General features: G+C 42.6%; 1 protein-coding gene, 1 long non-coding RNA gene and 1 pseudogene across 2 annotated transcripts; 1 reads left to right on the forward strand and 2 right to left on the reverse strand.

Moving 5' to 3' along the window:
- Positions 1-374: 374 nt before the first annotated feature.
- PRR13 (proline rich 13) lies at positions 375-3,841 on the reverse strand. Its single transcript, XM_020895068.2, has 4 exons — positions 3,713-3,841; positions 3,086-3,124; positions 2,353-2,717; positions 375-1,045 (listed from the first exon to the last, which is right to left on the reverse strand). Exons 2-4 carry the CDS (start codon positions 3,102-3,104, stop codon positions 1,004-1,006), a joined length of 426 nt encoding a protein of 141 aa, XP_020750727.1. The 5' UTR covers positions 3,105-3,124; positions 3,713-3,841; the 3' UTR covers positions 375-1,003.
- Positions 3,842-4,006: 165 nt separating this feature from the next.
- On the forward strand, positions 4,007-6,735 carry LOC139030819 (uncharacterized). Its single transcript, XR_011483228.1, has 2 exons — positions 4,007-4,212; positions 4,897-6,735. It is a non-coding gene; the product is annotated as an uncharacterized lncRNA (long non-coding RNA).
- A 2,829-nt stretch (positions 6,736-9,564) lies between these two features.
- LOC110138181 (3-hydroxyisobutyrate dehydrogenase, mitochondrial pseudogene) lies at positions 9,565-12,751 on the reverse strand (annotated as a pseudogene).
- Between the last annotated feature and the right edge of the window lie 6,726 nt (positions 12,752-19,477).

A 19,477-nucleotide genomic window follows, 5' to 3' on the forward strand; every position in this document is an offset into this window, starting at 1 on the left:
CCCACCACTTAATCCCTGTCTTACTCACTTCTATACTATAATAACCTATTCATATATTCACACGACAATCTGCTTCATTAGCTCTCAAAGGCCATGAAGGGCAGAGACTGTGTTATTCTATGTCTTTGTACTTTCAGCACCAAAACACAGTATTTCCTCAATAAACACTTTCCAGGGAACTAATCTAGGCCCACTGGGAGAACTGTGTTTCCCAAACATGCTGTGGAGCTTTAGACCCTGTCCCTAAGCACATGCCTTTCCCAGCTCCTCTCCACCATCCACTTGATAAATCTATTCTTTCATTTTTTTCTAGGGCAGCAGAACTAGTAGAAGGTGCTAGGCCCAACCAAGGTAACGGTACAGGTGAACAGAGACCAGGAGAAACAGCTTTATTTGGACTGAGAGGTGGAGAGTGAGAGGAGGGCCTGAGACAGCATACTGAGTGAGAGAACAGAGATTTGTTTTCAAAATGGCAGTCAGAGCTCATCAACCAAATGGACTCCACTTGCCATCAGCCTTGCAGTGAATGCCATCAATGAGAGGCCTGCTGGGAAATGTTTATTTGCCACTAAATCACCCAAGCATGCTACAATTACAAGAAAGGTACAGGTCGTTTTTCCTTTCCATAACTCAATGTCCACAGCATCTCCTCAATCATAAGTGTTACAAAAGAAAGTTTAAAAAAAAAAATCACATTTTACAGATCTTAGACTTGTCTTTAGCATTTAGCTCAAATCTTACCATCTTCAAAAAACAGTTCTCCTGTCAAACTCATCAGCTAAAAGTTCTATCCAAGCAGTGAGAAGACGGCCTTTGTTAGCCCGTGGCAATTCTTTTCCGATTTGTCCTAGCTAGTGAGCGCTGAACAGCAGAATGAGGCTTAGATTGCAGAGGTGGGGGTGAAGGGGTAGCAAGAGTTAATTTCCCCAGCACAAGATGGCATCTGAAGCTTGATGGGAGAGCTGAACTGGAGAGACTCGAGGGAAGGGTCCAGGCCCTGTATTCAGTCAGAGTCACTGCTGGAAGAGGAGGAGGAGGAGGAATGCTGCAAGGGGAAAGGGGAAAGGATACATCAGATCCAAATGACTTTTGTTACTTCAGGGACGTTCTTTGGTGCCCTATACCTCCACCCCAGTGCCCTTTGCTTTCTAAGAAGGTCAGGAGTCTTCAACTCAACTGTCCCTTAAACAGCAAAAGCAAGGATTTCCTTCAGCAGTGAGCATACAGGAATGGATGAAACCATCCTAAATCACTGCACAGAATTTAACATACTACATTTGGAGAAAGTTCCCAGTTTTCTTTACTTGAGCCAATGCCTAGGCAAGGAATAAATTATAGGCACTAGAGTAGAACTGTACAAGGAACAGCTGCTCCCTTATAGTATTTATTAGCTGCATGGACATTCCTAGTGGCTATGAGACAAAGAAAAGTGAGTAGAATCAGGAGCTGTGTGTGCATCTATTTCTACTTTTTCCTAAGTCCCAACTGAGAGAAAGTGAGGAAGGTGGGAGAGGAGGCTGGGAGAATACTAGTCAAGGTTCTTTACACGTATACTCCCACCAAAACTGTCATCAAAAACATTTTTGAGTGTCTCCATTCAAGCTCACCTTTTCTTCTCCTCAGACTTCTACCAAAGATGGAGAACTAGAATTAGCATCCAAAGTCATAAGGCAAATATTGGGCGGAAAAATGTATATTAAGGCCTCCTCAAGATCGGGGTTGGTTCACTCCTTCCAGAGTTGTCCTGAGAGCTACTTTTACCCTTGCCAATGAACAGTCCTCTGGAGTGAAGATATTTAACCTTGGGGCTGAGCATGAAACTCGGGTTTTATTAGAGGCTGAGAGTCTGACTTCTCTCGTCCTCAGTTTCCCTACTGAATAGTGGGATAATGGGACCCATGTAACTAACACAACACCCTGAGAACACTGAAGGAGAGAAAGAAACTTCAGGACCTAGGGCCAGATTATTACAAGTTAATTATTATATAAGAGTTTGCTTAGTCAAACGACTGACTCTATTACTTGATATTTGACCACCTCAGTGGGTGTGTCCAACTTGCTAAAACAAGCACGGGGTGGGGCTGGGGTGGGCAGTTCTGGGAAGAGAAAGGCAAACTAGAAAGACTTTTGACGCTGACATCCATTCTGAGGCTCAGCCTAGCACCTCTCAGATAGAAGGCCTAATAAGCCTAATAAATTTTTTAAGATGATCAGATTCTTCCCAGTGGGGATCCTTTACGCAGTCACTGTCCCACATCCTCATACTTCAACCCCCCCATGCCTTGCCCTCCCCCTGCCCGCTTAGCCCCTGTGAAGGGTGCCCCTTCCCAGCCAGGCTCCAGGGGCACTTACCTTGCCATGTTTATGGTGCTTCTGCTTCTTTTTATGAGCTTTCTTCATTTTCTTGTGCACTTTCTTGTCAATCACTATTCCTGGTCCTACTATACCAGGAACCAATGGATTCACAGGACACATGCCAGGGGCAGGTGGTGGGTATGGAGGGGGGTAGGGACCTGAGGGCTGGCATCCTGGATATCCTGGTTGTGGCACGGGATGACAGGGCCCACCAGGGGGAAAGGCTGGATTCCCCTGGGGTGCTCCTGGGGGAGTGGGAAAGGGGCCTGGAGGAAACGGAGGGTTGGCAGGTGGCGGATGGGCAGGATTGCAACCTCCAGGATACCCGGCGTTAGGGGGGTGTGGATATGGTCCTGGCTGCCCTGGTGGAAGAAACAAAGAATAAATTAAGATTACACTTCCCAGAGCCTCTGACAACAAACAACAACAAAAAGAATCACTCAAAAAAAAAAAAAATAACTCAACAGTTAAAGACAAATGGGAAGGTGAGGAAAGAGAATGAAGGGAAGGAGAGGCAAACTTACAGGAGACAAAAGGGAAGGTCCCTGGCAGGGCGGGGGAGAAACGGAGACAGTGAACTCCGGGAAAAGACGAGAGGATGGGTCAGCGACTAAGGACTTTGCTTTTGCGGGTTAGTGGAGAGGAGGAGGATAAACCGCCACAGAAACCTCCTGTTGTGGTCCATCTGAAAAGGGGTTGGGGCAAGAGAAGCGATCCCCCAAACACCTACCGGCATTGGGATTCCACATATTCAGATGTTTCCTTCAGCCTGAGAAAGAAATGAAGGCAAATAGCTGATGACCCAGAAGTGGGTGGGGGGTTTAGAGACCAAGCCCCAAGCCCAACTCCAACGACTCTGGCTCCACTCTATGCAGTCCCTTAGAGAACTTCTACGACCTCCACGGAAGAAAGGTTTCTTTCCACCCATTCCTTCGCCTCCAATATTTAATTCTATCCCTAGTTCCCTAGCCACAGGAACCTAGCTCCCAGAGACCCTCCACCTTCCACTAGCGCTGGCCGCGGCAGGAGGCTTCTAACTCCTCGCGAGAGAGGCTGAGTCCGTGAATCTCCCTAAACCTAAATCCCTATTGATTCATCTGCCTTTTCGTGACCGAGTCCGGAAGACTTTAAGCACCCAGAGGCTGCGGAAAGACCTTAAACACTTTACCGCTCCCGGCGGAGAGTGACGGGGGACAAGACTCCCACCCCAGGCTAAGAGAAGGAACTGACTTGGGGCGAAAGGAGGTAGGAAGATCAGGAAAGATCCTCAAATGCTTACATAGTAGACACACCCCCCCCCCCCAATTCAAAAGGGCAAATAGAGATCCTGACTCCCAGCTGTGAAGGGACTCCTCACCCAGGAATGGAGAAAGAAGGAGACTGGGGTATCTAGATGTCCGGTCACCCTTACACCACTGCCGGCGCGGACTTGTCCTTCTTAGCCTCCACTCACTTCCTGGTAACCCTCCCACCGTAGGCTTCAGCATCCGCCCCTGCTACCGTCTAATTGGCAATATGTGTTCATTCTGCGTTAGGATTGGAGAACGTGCTCGTCAATCACTCCATTCCCCTCTAGGCTAGAAGGCAATGGTTGCAGTAGGGGCGGAGCCAAGGGCTTCAGGGAGAGGCGGGTGCAAAAGGACAGCCGGAAATCCCCGTGGGCGGGGCTCGGAGAAATGTACACTCTGAGAGGGCAGGGGCAGTTTCTGGGCGAGGTCCCCAAGTGCCTAGAGGAAATTCGACCCTTGACTTCTGAGCTGTTAGTCTAGTGGGTGTCACACCCTTCCAATATGAATTTATGTTCAAGTTGTGAACTTTCGAAGATGTGAATGTGCGTGTGTTCACGTGTCCAATTAGGTAAGTTGGTTCACGGGGCCGACGTACATTGTCACATGCAGCTTGCTCCCTGTCTCCTATCGCTGACGAATCCCTCCGCTCTACCCTCTGCCACCTCTTCTCCCTCCTCCAGCTAGTAATTTTTCTTCTGTTCTCTTGATGCCAGTTCCTGTATGTCAGCTGTTATACTACTGTATGCCAGCTGTACTGTACTACTATAGTTTTCAAGGCACTTTAAGATCACATTTATTTTCCTTGTTTTTTGTATGTATTATTTGTGTGAAAAGTATTATAAACCTATTACAGTACAGAGACATCACTCTGCTGACCAAGGTCCCGTATGGTCAAAGCTATGGTTTTTCCTATAGTCATGATGTATGGATTGGAGAAGGCAATGGCACCCCACTCCAGTACTCTTGCCTAGAAAATCCTATGGACGGAGAAGCTCGGTAGGCTGCAGTCCATGGGGTCTCGAAGAGTCGAGCATCTTCACTTTCATGCATTGGAGAAGGAAATGGCAACCCACTCCAGTGCTCTTGCCTGGAGAATCCCAGGGACAGGGGAGCCTGGTGGGCTGCTGTCTGTGGGGTCGCACAGACTCGGACACGACTGAAGCGACTTAGCAGCAGCAGCAGCATGTATGGATGTGAGAGTTGGACCATAAAGAAGGCTGAAGAATTGAATGTTTTCCAATTGTGGTCCTAGAGAACACTCTTGAGAGTCCCTTGGACTGCAAGGAGATCAAACCAGTCAATCCTAAAGGAAATCAACCTTGAATATTCATTGAAAGGACTGATGCTGAAGCTGAAATACTGTGGCCACCTGATGCAAAGAGCCGACTCATTGGAAGACACCCTGATGCTGGGAAAGATTGACAGCAGGAGAAGAGGGCGAGATGTTGGATGGCATCACCGACTCAATGGACATGAGTTTGAGCAAACTCCGGGAGATAGTGAAGAACAGGGAAGCCTGGTGTGCTGCAGTCTATGGGGTCACAAAGAGTGGAATGTGACTTAGCAACTGAAGAACAAATATATAGCCTATTGTGTTAGCCTATATAGCCAAAGTTAGTTAGGTAACCAGGCTAACTTTGTTGAACTTACAAACAAACTGGACTTATGAACACACTCTCGGAATGGAACTTATTCTTACCTAGGGGATTTACCGTACTGTGATGTGTTGTACAGATACACATGCATACGCAGAGGGCTTAAGGAATGGCAGGAGCTGCTCTCACCCACAGCCTCAATATTCGCCACTGCCCTGTTGGCCCCCATAGAAAGCAAAGAAACATTCTTGGGGGAAATATAGATGTCTAATCTCTCCTAGAATTCCCTATCTCAATTTCATATATCTTGGCAACCCACTCCAGTATTCTTGCCTGGAAAAGTCCATGAACAGAGGAGCCTGGCGGCTACAGTCCATGGAGTTACATGACTGAGCATGCATGCATGAGGGTGGAGGGAGATGGGTTAGCAATAAACTGGTAGAACTTAAAAAAAAAAAAAAGCTTTTTTAAAATTTCATGTATCTGCCATCTGGCAAATTGCATAAACAAGAAACCAAGAAAGTCATCCTTATATCCTCTACATTCCTCCCATCCCCCTCCAACATCAGGATGGGTCTGTTTTGTTTCCCAAATAAATCTGGAATCCCTACACTTCTCTTCATCGTCTCTGCTCCTAGCCTACCATCATCTCTTAACTGGACTGCTGCAATGGCCTCAGTTTTTTTTTTAGTAACCCACTTAACAAGCTTGATTTAATAAACATATGTAGAACCATTCACCCAAAGTAAAAACTACTTATCCCTCTTAAGCATACGTAAAACATTTTAAAGATCAGTCTCAACGAATGTAATTCAAACTTCAGAGAGTTGTGTAATACATACTGTATTCTTTGACTACAGTGTAAAATATAAATACAAATGAAACTGAGCGGGCCCTGTGGGGCTTTCACGTGTACCTGTGAAGGCCCCACAAGCCTTTTCCTCGTCCCCTTTTCTTTTTTTTCCCTTTTCTTGTTTGTAGGAAACCGGATTCAACTTCCTAGCATATGTGTTAAATCACTTCTGTCATGTCCCACTCTCTGTGACCCTAGGGACTGTAACTCTCCAGGCTCCTCTGTCCATGGGATTCTCCAGGCAAGAATACTGGAATGGGTTGTTGTGCCCTCCTCCAGGGAATCTTCCCAACCCAGGGATCGAACCTGCATCTCTTATGCCTCCTGCACTGGCAGGCGGGTTCTTTACCACTAGTGCCACCTGGGAAGCCCTCAGCTTCCTAGACCGTCCCTGAATTCCAAGGGCTTCCTGGTGGCTCAGATGGTAAAGCGTCTGTCTGCAATGCTGGAGACCTGGGTTCAATCCCTGGGTGGGGAAGATCCCCTGGAGAAGGAAATGGCAACCCACTCCAGTACTCTTGCCTGGAAAATCCCATGGATAGAGGAGCCTGATGGGCTATAGTCCACAAAGGGCAGATTCAAATAGTTACTAATCAGGGAAGAGAGAGAATGCAGAAACAAAGGAGGAACTGTCAAAAAACAATAGTGCAGTCATAAAGCAGAGCCCTGGTTTCTTCTCAAGGGAAATACACAGCAATTTATTTTTAGTTTTTCTATGGGAAATAAGCCCCCCAACCAGGTAAAGAATGGTAACTTCTGAGCACAACATTCCTGCAATACCATACTGTTACCTCACCACCAACCAATCAGAAGAAAGTCACGTGCCCTGCAGGCCTAGCCCCCCAATTTTGCTTGTAAAAACTGCTCTCCAAAACCTATCACAAAAGTTTGGGTTTTTTGAACACTAACCACCAATTCTCCTTGCTCGGTTCAGCAACATACCTTTCTCTGTTCCAAACTCCAATGTTCTGGTTTGTTTGGCCTTCACTGTGTGTTGGACACATGAGCTTGTGTGCGTTCAACAAAACAAACATATATGTGGAAGTTAAAAAAGCAAGTCTTCCAAATAAATCTGAGTCAAAGAATAAAACAGTATGGAAATAAAATATTTTAAACCAAACCATAATGAAAATATTACATCCCCAATTTGTGAGGTACTAAAATATGAAGATAGATCTTATGCTGAGTTTATTGTCTTGAACTAAAATTGATAGATTTTTAATTTTTTAATTAAAAGTTTTTGCTATATATTTTATTGAAATACACTTGACATACAATACTATGTTTTGCATAACCATAGTACATTTTGATATATTTTTATATCAGGCTTGTACTAAGTATTTAAGATGAATTGTAACTTTTTTTAAAGGCAATTTATATCTGATTTTTTTCTTTCTTGAAAGATCATTGAGTTTGAGAGAAATTATGGATATGTCTCTATGAACATGATTCCTCTTAGAGTTTCTAATTTATTTATTGTATTCCTTTTGGTTGCGCTGGGTCTTTGTTGCTGCGCACGGGTTTTCTCTAGTTGTGGCAAGTGGGGGCTAGTCTTCGCTGTGGTGCCTGGGCTTCTCATTGCAGTGGCTTCTCTTGTTGTGGAGCACAGGCTCTAGACACACAGGCTTCAGTAGTTGCAGTATGTGGGCTTAGTCCCCCTGCAATATGTGGGGTCTTAGTTCATCGACCAGCGATTGAACTTGTTTCCTCTTCATTGCAAGATGGACTCTTAACCACTGGACCACCGGGGAAATTCGAAAACTCTCTCTTATTTAAAGTAGCTTTATTGAAATATAGTTCATATACCATACAATTCACCCATTTAAAGTGTACAGTCAATGGTTTTTAGCGAATCGTGAGCTATTATCTAATTTTAGAACATTTGGTCCCCCTTAAAATAATTTATACCCATCAATAGTGAATCCTCATTTGTCTCCTTACCTCTCCCTCATTTTACTCAAGCCCTAAGCAACCACTAATTACTGTTCTGCTATAAATTGTCCTATTCTAAACATTTCATACAAATGGAAAATTGTATAATATGTGACGTATTGTGACTGGCTTCTTTTACTTAGCATAATATTTTCAAGGTTCACCCGTGATGTACTATGAATCTTCATTCCTTTTTATGAAGGAAGTACTGACTAGTATGCCACTCCTTGGCTATACCACATTTAGTTATCCATTCATTAGTTGAAGAACATTTGAATTGTTTTTACATTTTTACCCACTATGTACATTGGTGCTGTGGACATTCATGGACAAATTTGTGTGACCATATGTTTTCTTTTTATTATCAGAATAGAAATTTATTTGAATTCAAGATTATATGGTTATATTTAGAAGAATAATTATCTAAAGCATGTATCATTCTTGGCTTTGAAACAGTTCTAAAGGTGTACTTTTGAAGTCAAAAATATGTAGTAAGAATGTACAAGGAAGCAAATATATAAAAAACAAGCTTGCTGAGTATTGGGAGTTGTTACAAGAGGGACACACCAAGATAAATGTAACAGAGTCCAAATTATATAACCTACAGCAAGGCATTCTTTTGCTTTATCAACTCCTAGAAAATGAATCAGTAACCTCAGTAATGCATCATCGTTGACCCAATGGATATGAGTTTGAGCAAACTCTGGGAGATAGTGAAGGACAGGGAAGCCCAGCGTGCTGCAGTCCATGGGGTCACAAAGAGTCAGACACAACTGAGCGACTGAACAACAACAGTAATGCAAGAATACTACAAAAGGGATAAACTTTCCGAGGGACGTAGGTAGTAATTCACTATGCTTTCCTTCTTTCTAACTCCTTCCCTCACGGCAATTTCTTTTCTTCCCTCTAAAATAGGTTTTATTGTATTGAAAAAAAAAAGTAGGCTTTATTTGTAAATTGTAGTAATTGAAATATGCAACAATTTACCTAAAGATGCTCAGGGATGGTTTATTTTTTTTGGTTGTGCTGGGGCTTCGTTCCTGCACGCGGGCTTCCTCTAGCTGCGGTGAGCCTGGGCTACTCTTCGTTGTGGTGCTTGGCTTCTCTTGTGTGGAGCACAGGCTCTGTCTGGGTGCACCGGCTTCGCAGTTGCAGCACATAGGCTTGGTAGTTGTGGCACATGGGCTTGGTTGCTCCGCAGCATGTGGAATCTTCCCCGACCAGAGATCAAACCCCTGTCCCCTGCATTGGCAGGGGGATCCTTATACCACCAGAGAAGTTCTCAAGTGTTTAAAAAAGCCAATCAGCTAGTTAGCAAGGGATCATTAGAGGCTTACAGGGAAAAATTTCAGGTATTACATATTTGCTAAATAGATTTTAAAAAGAATAAGCAGCTAAAAATGGGTGAAAAACATCCCAGGGTTTACTGTGACCTAACAACTGAAAACAGACAGACCTATTTACTTGCAGAGTGAGCAATAAAGAGGTTCCGAGATAGAGTTTGGTTTCCAATAGTGTCCACTGCCAAAGGTGGACAGACTCAGAATGTCTCCTCTTCTCATAGAAACTGGAACACGGACAAGCAGCCTTTCTTTGAGCAGCCCTTTGCACACATCATCCACACAGATCTGATGGGCTTGACTGCCCAGAAAGATTGGGGTGTTTGTGCTAACATTAGAGTCTTGTGCTAATCCCAGATCCTTAACCATGAGTGTTGTTCTGAATCTACCCCGATAGTTATTAGGGAAGGGAACTCCATTAGTCACCCCAGATACGGGATTATAAGCAGCACTTTACCAATGCTGTCCTGAGCATTAAGGATTTTGGCCAATAGTTTTGGGTCAGGTCCTAACCTGATTCCTAGATTCATAGCATCAGCAGTTCCAATCATACCAATAGCTAACAGTATGTTGTAGCAGATCCTCAGAGCCTGCCCAGGCCCACGGGCTCCACAATACAGCACATTGGAATCCTTGCTCCCCAGCAACTCTTGGGCAGCAGCAAATTTGTCTGTGACTCCTCTGGTGGCACTAGTGGTAAGAACCCGTCTACCAACACTAGAGACATAAGAGACCCGGAATTGATCCCTGGGTCAGGAAGATTCCCTGGAGTAAGAAATGGCACCCCACTCCAGTATTCTTGCCTGGCGAATCCCCACGAACAGAGGAGTCTGGTGGACTACAGTCCATAGGGTCACAATGAGTAGGACATAACTGAAGCAACTTAGCACAGCACACCTCCCACCATAAACATGAGGTTCCCAGACTGAGTAGCTTCCACACCATCAGAAACAGGGGCAACCCTGAAAATTGCTCCCATTTTCTCAACTTCTTTGGCCAAATCTTTCCAAACTATAGGATCAGTAGTACTAGAGTCTGTTAAAAGTGAGCCTTGCTTCGCTTTTTTTGGAATCCCATTTGCTCCAGAATAAGCTTGTGTTGCATTGATACTGGTGGGCAACACTGTAATAATTCCATCCTTGCTGGCTACATCTGCCGGAGAAGACACTCACTTGCATCTAGAAATTCTCCGCATGCATCAGGGAACACATCATAAATAACAAGTGGATAGCCATGTCCATGAGATTTTTTTTTTTTTTTTTTTTTTTTGCCATGGGATGCCCCATTTGCCTAGTCCAATGAATCCGGCTGGAGCCATTGATGTAGAACACACCACTGCCAGGCTGGCCCCTGCCAGCGACTCCAGTAGGGAGGCTCGAGGCACTCCACAGAGCTATAAGGAGGCTGCCTTGCTGCCCTAGCTCACCCACTGACTGCAAGTGTGCATGGGGCATGAGCACTGATACATGTTTTCAATTCTATTAAGTTATTTACTTATGAGAGGAATTGTTGGGTCATATGGCAACTCTTTAACATTTTTGAGGAGCTGCCAAATTATTTACCAAAATAGCCACACCATTTTATATCCCCCCCAGCCATGTATAAGGGTTCCAATTTCCCCCCATCTGCACCAGCACTTGTTACTGTCTGTCTTTATTGGTATAGACATTCTAGTGCATATGAAGTGGTGTCTCATTGACTGTCCTGTCAGCATCCACTCTGACCCTCTTTCAATTCATTCTCCACATTTCAACCTTGGAAATTGTTTTCTAAAGCCAACTCTGACATCACCCTACTGCTTAAAATTCTTTAGCGGCATTGCATTATCCTTTAGACCAAGGTTGAAACTATTTTTACATAAATGTATTCATTTTTGTTGAATAGGTAATGTGTTAAAAAAAACAAAAAGGACCAAGTGGTATAAAGGGAAGAGTCTCTCTTTCACTCCTGTTCTCCATTTACCCAACCTTCCCAACTCACATAACACACATAACCACATAATTGGTTTCTTGTATACATTTCCACAGTTTCTTCATTAGAATCAAGCAAATGCTGACATAAATTTATATCCCCTCTTTTAAATATACAAACAGCAAACTATGCAGAGTTTAGTTTGCAACTTTTCTCCCCCACTTAATATATCTTGGAGATGTTTCCATATCAGTAGAAAGTGTGTCCTGACTTTTTCACAACTGCATTTTATTCTTTTATATGATGTACCATAATCAGTATAACCAACCAAGAGAGATTTGTGTTATTTTCACTCTCCTGCTACTAAAAACAATGCTGAAATAAATAACTCTGATATGTCATTTTACATATTTTGGCTTTTTATAGATATTGATGAGTAATCTCCATAGAAGTTAGATTTATTTACTTCTCACCAGACTTCCTTGGAGGCCCAGATGGTGAAGAATCCTCCTGCAATGCAGGAAACCTGGGTTCCAGCCCTAGGTTGGGAAGATCCCCTGGAGAAGGGAATGGCTACTCACTCCAGTATTCTTGCCTGGAGAATTCCATGGAAAGAGGAGCGTGGCAGGCTACAGTCCATGGGGTCACAAGAGTCAGACATGGTTGAGCGACTAACGCTTTCATTTTTCATTTTCACCTTCTCACCAGCTCTCTTGAGTGTCTGTTTCCTCCAACTTGTCAAACCAAAAAAACTCAACATCTTATTACTGCAATGTCTGCAGTGGTCTGACCCTACTGCCTCTCTGCTCTCCTCTCATACTGCTTACCCCTTGCTCTCTACTCTTCAGCCCCTAGGCCTCCTTCTTCCCTGCAGAAAATCTTGGTTCCTTTTGTAGGAGGGCTTTTGCACTTGCTGCCCCTGCAGCCTGGAATGCTCTCCCTTCTCTCCACTTTGCCTGGTTAACTCCTGCTCACTCATCAGCTCTCAGCTCCAGGATCACTTCTTCAGGGAAGCCTCCTTGATACTCTAGTCAGGTAAACTCCTTTGTTGTAGCCAGTAGTAGAACTTTCCCTTTCCTTTAGCATATCTATCTCAGCTTATAACCATGCATGAATGAGTGATTACTGTATGTTAGCTTCCTGCATTCGGTTGTAAGCTTCTTGAAAGGAGGAACACTTCACAGTTAGCAGTTCACACAGTGCCTGGTACATAGGAGGGTATCAGTGAATAAACTTAAATAACTACATGAATAAATGAATGAACAAAGGGAGGAATAGAGCATAATGGTTCTGGAGTTAGTCAGACAAACCTGGATTCAAATCGTGACTTTGACACTTATGTGTGACCTTGAATAAGTTAACCCCTTGGATCATCAATTTCCTCATTTGTAAAACAGTGGCACTGGTACCTACCTCATAGATTTGTGATGAGATAATTGTGTATCTGTCACATAATAAGCACTTATATGCTACCATGTAGTAGTATCATGATTCTAATTTATATTAAGAACTATTATTGTTAGATTCAGGTGATTCCCAGTATTCTTCCACTTCCCTTGTGGCTCAGCTGGTAAAGAATCTGCCCGCAATGCAGGAGACATCTGGGTTCGATCCCTGGGTTGGGAAGATCCCCCGGAGAAGGGAAAGGCTACCCACTCTGGTATTCTGGCCTGGAGATTGCCATGAACTGAATAGTCTGTGGGGTCACAAAGAGTCAGACGCGACTAAACAACTTTCACTCAGGATGATTTCTAATCTCCCTGCAGGACCCTTATAGATTGCCAATATCCTCCATACCTTTCTTCACTTACCTGCTAGTTGGGAAATTCTTCCTCAGATTGAAACTCAGATTTCTTTTTTTTTTTTTTTATTTACTGCACTGTGCAGCTTGTGGGGTTTTAATTATTTGATTTATTTTTGGTTGTGATGGGTCTTCCTTACTGCATGGGTTTTTCTTTAGTTGTGGGGGCTTGCATGGGGGCTACTCTCTAGTTGCGGTGTGCAGGCTTCTCATTGCAGTGGCATCTCATTGCAGAGCACGGCTCTAGGGCTCCCAGGCTTCAGCAACTGCAGCACGTGGGCTCAGTAGTTGAGGTTCCCAGGCTCTAGAACACAGGCTCAATAGTTGTGGTTCCTGGGCTTAGTTGCTCTGCAGCATGTGGGATCTTCTTGGACCAGGGATTGAACCCGTGTCTCCTGCATTAGCAGGCAGATTCTTTACCACTAAGCCACCAGGGAAGCCTAGCTTGCAAGATTTTAGTTCTCTGATCAGGGATCAAAACCATGCCTCCTGAAGTAGAAGTACAGAGTCCAACCACAGGACCACCAGGGAATTCCCTAAACTCAGATTATTTTAAAAGCATTAAATAATGCCTTTAAAGCTTATATTGCTCATTCATTAAGTCTTTAATGATTTACCATGCTTCTGTCATTCATTCATTCAACAAATACTTTTCAAGCTAGCCGGGTACTGGGGACAGAGTGAAAACACAGGAGAAAAAATCCTTGCCTTCATAGAGGTAATATTTTGGTGGTTGAGGCAGAATATAAATAAATATATAATAACATTATTATATAAATTATGAAATTGCTATTATTATTATTATGGCTACTGTGTAATAAAAGAACAAAATAGAGAGAGATGGTTAAAGTAAGCAGGGAACCCAGTTAGGAGGTTGCTGCTGTGGTTCAAGGGAGAATGGTGGTGGCCTGGATGGAAGTTGTAGAGATGATCAGCAGGGTCAGACTCTGGATGGTGGTGGTAGTGGTAGTGTAGTCGCTAAGTCGTGTCCCACTCTTGCGACCCCATGGACTGTAGCCTGCCCGGTTCCTCTGTCTGTGGGATTCTCCAGGCAAGAATACTGAAGTGGGTTGCCATTTCCTTCTCCAGGGGATCATCCCGACTCAGGAATCAAACCCGGATCTCCTGCATTGCAGGCAGATTCTTTACTAACTGAACTATAAGGGAAGCCCCCAGACTCTGGGTATTTTTTTTAATTGAAGTATAGTTGATTTATAGTGGGTTGAAGTATATTTATAGTGAAGTATATATATATATATATATATATATATATATACTTCATAAATATATATATATTTATAGTTGAAGTATGGTGGGTTTGTTTTTTTTTTTTTTAAGGTAGAGCTTAGCAGGCTTGGACTGGATGTAGAGGTGAAAGGAATAGAGAAATCAAGAATAAACCCAAGAATATTGTGTGGGAAATAATGGTGTCATTTTCTGAGATGAAGATGGGGGAAGAGTAGACATAAGTATTTTTGGACAAGGTTAAGTTTAAGAAGCCTATCAGTTATCCAAGTGGAAATGTTGAGAAGGCAGTTTGGTGCTCAGGAAGAGGTCTTGTCTGAAGAGAAAACAATAAGAATTATCATGGTATCTAAAGGAGCTAGTAAGGTCGGCGAAGGGGCATAGGTAAGCCAGAGTAGGAAAAAAGGCCCAGAACTTGAACTCCGGCCTGCCAGTATTTAGAAACTGGCAAGAAAAGTGAGCAAAGGATACAGAAAGGATACAGATTCTTCCCTTTCCCAGTGAGTAAGTGGGAAATCTGAGGAAAAGTGTGAAGAAAGGATTCAAGGAAGAAGCTATCAAATGTTTAAATGCTGCTGATAAATTGTGTAGGAGGGAGACTGAGAACTGGCCATTGGATTTTGAATAGTGAGTTTTTTTAAGAGTGGTTTTAATTACATTCCAGGGATGAAATTTTGCCTGCCACAATTTGAGGAGAGAATGACATGTGAGAAGGTGGAGGCAGCAAATAAAAGTGATTCTTCCAAGCAGTGTTAGTAAGCAAGGAAGCAGAGAAATGGAGCAGTAATCATAAGAGGATGGGGGAAAAGAGGAGGATGGGCAGTCTGGGAAGGACTTTTTAAGATGGGAAAATTTAAGGCGTGTTTTTAAACTGATGGGAATCATCCAGTAGAGAGAAAAATGGAAGGGATAACTGAAGGAGCTAAGTTCCTAAGTGACCAGGAAAAAAGGGGTTCAAGTTTACAGGAGAAAACATTGACCCTGGATAGGACAGTTCAGTTAATACAATGTAGTGGTTGAAAGAATGAACTGTGTGTGTGTGTGTGTGTGTGTGTGTATGTGTGTGGTCTAAGGGTGTGTTCTGACTTCATTGATTTACATGCAGATGTCCAACTTTTCCAGCACCACTTGCTGAAGAGACTTTTTACCATTGTAGTGTATTTCCTTGTTTTAATTTAATTAAATTTATTTATTATGGGGTGTGCTGGGTCCTCGCTGCCGCGCGTGGGCTTTCCCAAGTTATGGCAAGCAGCAGCTATTCTTAACTTGAGGTTCTCAGGCCTCTCGTTGTGGTGGCTTCTCTTATTGTGGAGCACAGGATCTAGGATGCATGGTCTTCAGTAGTTGTGGCACACAGGCTTAGTTGTTCTGCGGCATGCGGGATCTTCCCAGATCAGGGATCAAAACCGTGTTCCCTGCATTGGCAAGCGGACACTTAACCACCGGCCCACCAGGGAAGTACCAAGAATGAGCTCTTGTTACCTGAAAACTGGGTTCACCTCTTGGTAGGTGTCAAGCCAAAAGACACAACCAAGCCATAGAAGAAGGAAGGATTTATTGCCTGCAGCAAGTAAGAAGAACACTGGGAATCTGTCCCAAAGTAGTGTTTCCCTGGACAGCAACATTGGGGAAGTTTTAAGCTAAGAGTACATGCATATTCATGAAGGGGTGTGAACAGAAGATAATTCAGCATAGAAGTGGGTCAAAGGTTGACAGAGCCAAAGTTTAGTTGGTTGAAGTCATGAGGGTCAGAAAAGGTCAACGTCATCAGTCCATTCTCCAGCTTAGTGGGAGCCGGCAGAACTCAAAGACAAGTATCAGAGTGTTATGGATACCCCTTAAGGAGGAACTGGGACTCTGTTTTATCCCTGGATTATTTTTTCTTTTTTTTAAAAAATATTTATTTATTTGGCTGTACCAGTTGTTAATCATGGCATATGGGATCTTTAGCTGTGTGTGGCACGTGGGATATAGTTCCCTGACCAGGGATTGAATCCAGGCCCCCTGCATTAGGAATACAGTCTTAGCCACTGGACCTCCAGGGTACTTACCCTGAACTATTGTTTCTTGACTGCTTTTCTTTCATTCCTGCATTCCCTCACCTCCTTTAAGATAATTAAATACTGAGACCTGTTCAAGGACAAGCTCTGTGGCCAAGGTTAGATCACGAAATGGCTTAGGCCAAAAATGACTTCTCTGGTGTCAGGAAAGTCATGCTTGGTTCTCTTTCTCCAGGGATCCCTCTGCCCTATCTGCTTATAGTCTGAATCCAGAATACTTTCTTTGTAACCTTGGACAAGGTAATTCAAAAGAAAGTTCCATGTTTCAGTCCCCATCTCTAAAGTGAGGGATAATAATAATACTTAATTCATAGTGAGGATTAAATGACTTAATATATGCAGGACTCCAAACACTGCTGAACATATAGTAAGCCCTAGACTACATGTGTTAGCTGTTACTATTGTTATAGGAGGGAAATCAGAGTCCACAGATCTAGATGTAAATGCATTAGTAGATTTAGTGAGGGGGAAAATGTGACTCTGCTACTTGCTCCTGATCTTTTTTTTCTTCAGGGAAATAAGAAGCAAGATTATCAGTTGAGAGTGAGGTGGAGGCAGAAGGTCAGAAATAGTCATCTCAGAAAGTGCAAATGAATTAACTAGGGTACTGTATTAGGATTGTTGGGCAGTATGCAGGGCTGACTTGAAGCCTGTGGGCCACATGTAAAGTGAGACCGGTCAGCACAGGTGGTAGCTTCTTCCAGTTAAATGCCAATGCTTGGGTACAGCTGTGAAATAGGAAGAGGACTGGATTTAACTTGGGATGGGGTTTGCCTGCAAAATATGAGAAATGGAGAAAGGGGCAAGACTGTTGAGAGTGTAGCAATTATGATGAAAGACCATGGAAGATAAACTGAACAAGGAAGGAAAAACATAAGAGGTGAGATGAATAGTGGAAAAGTGGCAGGGTGAATGGATTGGATGTGCCAACAGAGGCTTTCTAGAGTAACCGAGCTGAAAAGGCAGGAGTTGGTACCCAAAGAATGGAATGCTTAAAACAGATTTGGTGGCTAAGGTGCTAAAGGAAAATCTTGTTGGAAGGAAAAAGGTCAAGATGAAAGGATTAAGTAGATTATCTACATAGTGAATTAAGTCACCAAGAATGATGATAAAAGTAATGATGAAAAAGACTTTGAGCAAATGCTAAAATATTCAACAAATACACGAGTGACCAGGAGATCTGCAAATAACCACAACAAGGTAAAGTAACAGATCATGTGGTCTGAAGGCATGCATTTCAGAGAAGCTTGGATTTTTAAGGAGAAAGAGAATGGTCTAGAAGCAGCAACAGAGAGCAAGGAAAATATCCACCTTCCTCCTGTATATGTGAAAGAAAAAACAGTTAACACTCCAGGAAAAGCAAGGTTTATTTTAACAAGTGGGGGAAAGAAAAGAGGACATTCACAGAAGAGGCTGAATTTATAGAATATTTGTAGTTATTTTCCTAGACCTGAGGAAGGCACTATAGAAATATAAAGCAGCATGAGACATCTGCTGCTTGCTCTCTAACAACTATAGGTAGGCAGGCCTATGGCAGTATGTGAAGGCGTTAAACTGTGGCACAGAACAAAAGAAAAAAAGGTGGGTGGGGGCGGGGACTTCCCTGTTGGTCTAGTGAAAACTGTGTTTCCAGAGCAGGGGGCATGGGTTCAATCCCTGGTGAGGGAACTAAGATCCTGCATGCCAAAGAGGGAAAAGTGGAAAAAAAAAAAAAAAAGGAGAAATGGCATTTTGCAGATTCTGCCCTAGTTAGTGGCAGATGCAGGTTAGGAACTCAGGATTCAGGCTGTGTGCTGACTCCTGAACTGGGTGCTATAACAAACCAGTAAGAACATAAACTGTGCTCCTCCATGCTCTCCATGCTTCCCATTACAGACTAGGTGAGAATATGATGGTCACAAATGAAACAACTTCAGCAAACAGTGTATCAACAAGCACAAAATATGCTGCAAATCATGTCCCTTAGTGCCAAAGGAGGGCGCTATAAGTGACCTATGTTTGTTTTTTTAAGAATTTTTTCTGGTGAGAGCATTTTCATTTACATATTTTTCCTAGATCCTGTAAGGAATTCATAAGGCTTAAAGAAAACTTGGAAAACACAGAAAAGTAGAAAGAAAAAGACTACTTTTGAGGTCCCATCACCAAACAGAATCACTAATTATTATTTTGGAATATTTCCATCCAGTCTTTTTTTTTTTTTCACTAGGCACAGACATTTTAAATTAGTAAGTAAACATGTAATTTTAATATACAAAATATGCAAAAAATCAAAATTCAAGAGGTTAAAAAAAGATAGTAAAAAATCAGTCTTTTTTTTATTGTTCACAACCCCTGTCTTCAGCTACACAGTTTCCCTCCCATGAGCCATTCTATTCATAGATTTATGTTTCCAAGTTTATAAGAAGTTTATTTATATGTATACTGCATCTCCATGAGTATGGAATCACTAATCATGGCAATGCCATACTATTATATACTGCATTTGGTGAAGTAGTCTTTAAAACTGGGACTTTAAAAAATAAAAAATAAAAATAAATAAAATAAAACTGGGACTTTAATATTTTATCATTGAATTGTGGAATCATAGGGTTAGAAATTACTTAAGAGAATCATTCATTCAAACTTCCTGATAAAATTAAATAAACTCTTTTAAGAGTTCAGAGTTAGAAGAGCCAAGATTATAACCTAGATTTTCTGAATTTTCTGTTAGTGATCCCTCCAATACAACATATTACAGCACATCCACTCAAGAATGTTGTCAGTAAACATTATAATGCTTACGACAACCCTCCCCTTGTTTTTTTTTTCTCCTTGTTTTTCTTTTTGTTTATGACCTCTCCACAGTTTTGAAGCAAGTCACAGTTTTTGTTTTTTTTAATAAGCTTTATTTTTTCAGAACAGCTTTAGAGTTACAGAAAAATTGAGAAGGTAATACAGAGTTTTCATATTCACCATACCCTGTTCCCCTATTGATAACTCTTATATTAGTATGGTACATTTGTTACCCAAATAAGCCAATATTGATTCATGATTATTAACTCCATACTTTATTCATATTTCCTCGGTTTTTACCCAATGTCCTTTTTTCTATTCCAG

This window comes from Odocoileus virginianus, chromosome 24, assembly GCF_023699985.2.
Source record: "Odocoileus virginianus isolate 20LAN1187 ecotype Illinois chromosome 24, Ovbor_1.2, whole genome shotgun sequence".
Classification (NCBI taxonomy): domain Eukaryota; kingdom Metazoa; phylum Chordata; class Mammalia; order Artiodactyla; family Cervidae; genus Odocoileus; species Odocoileus virginianus.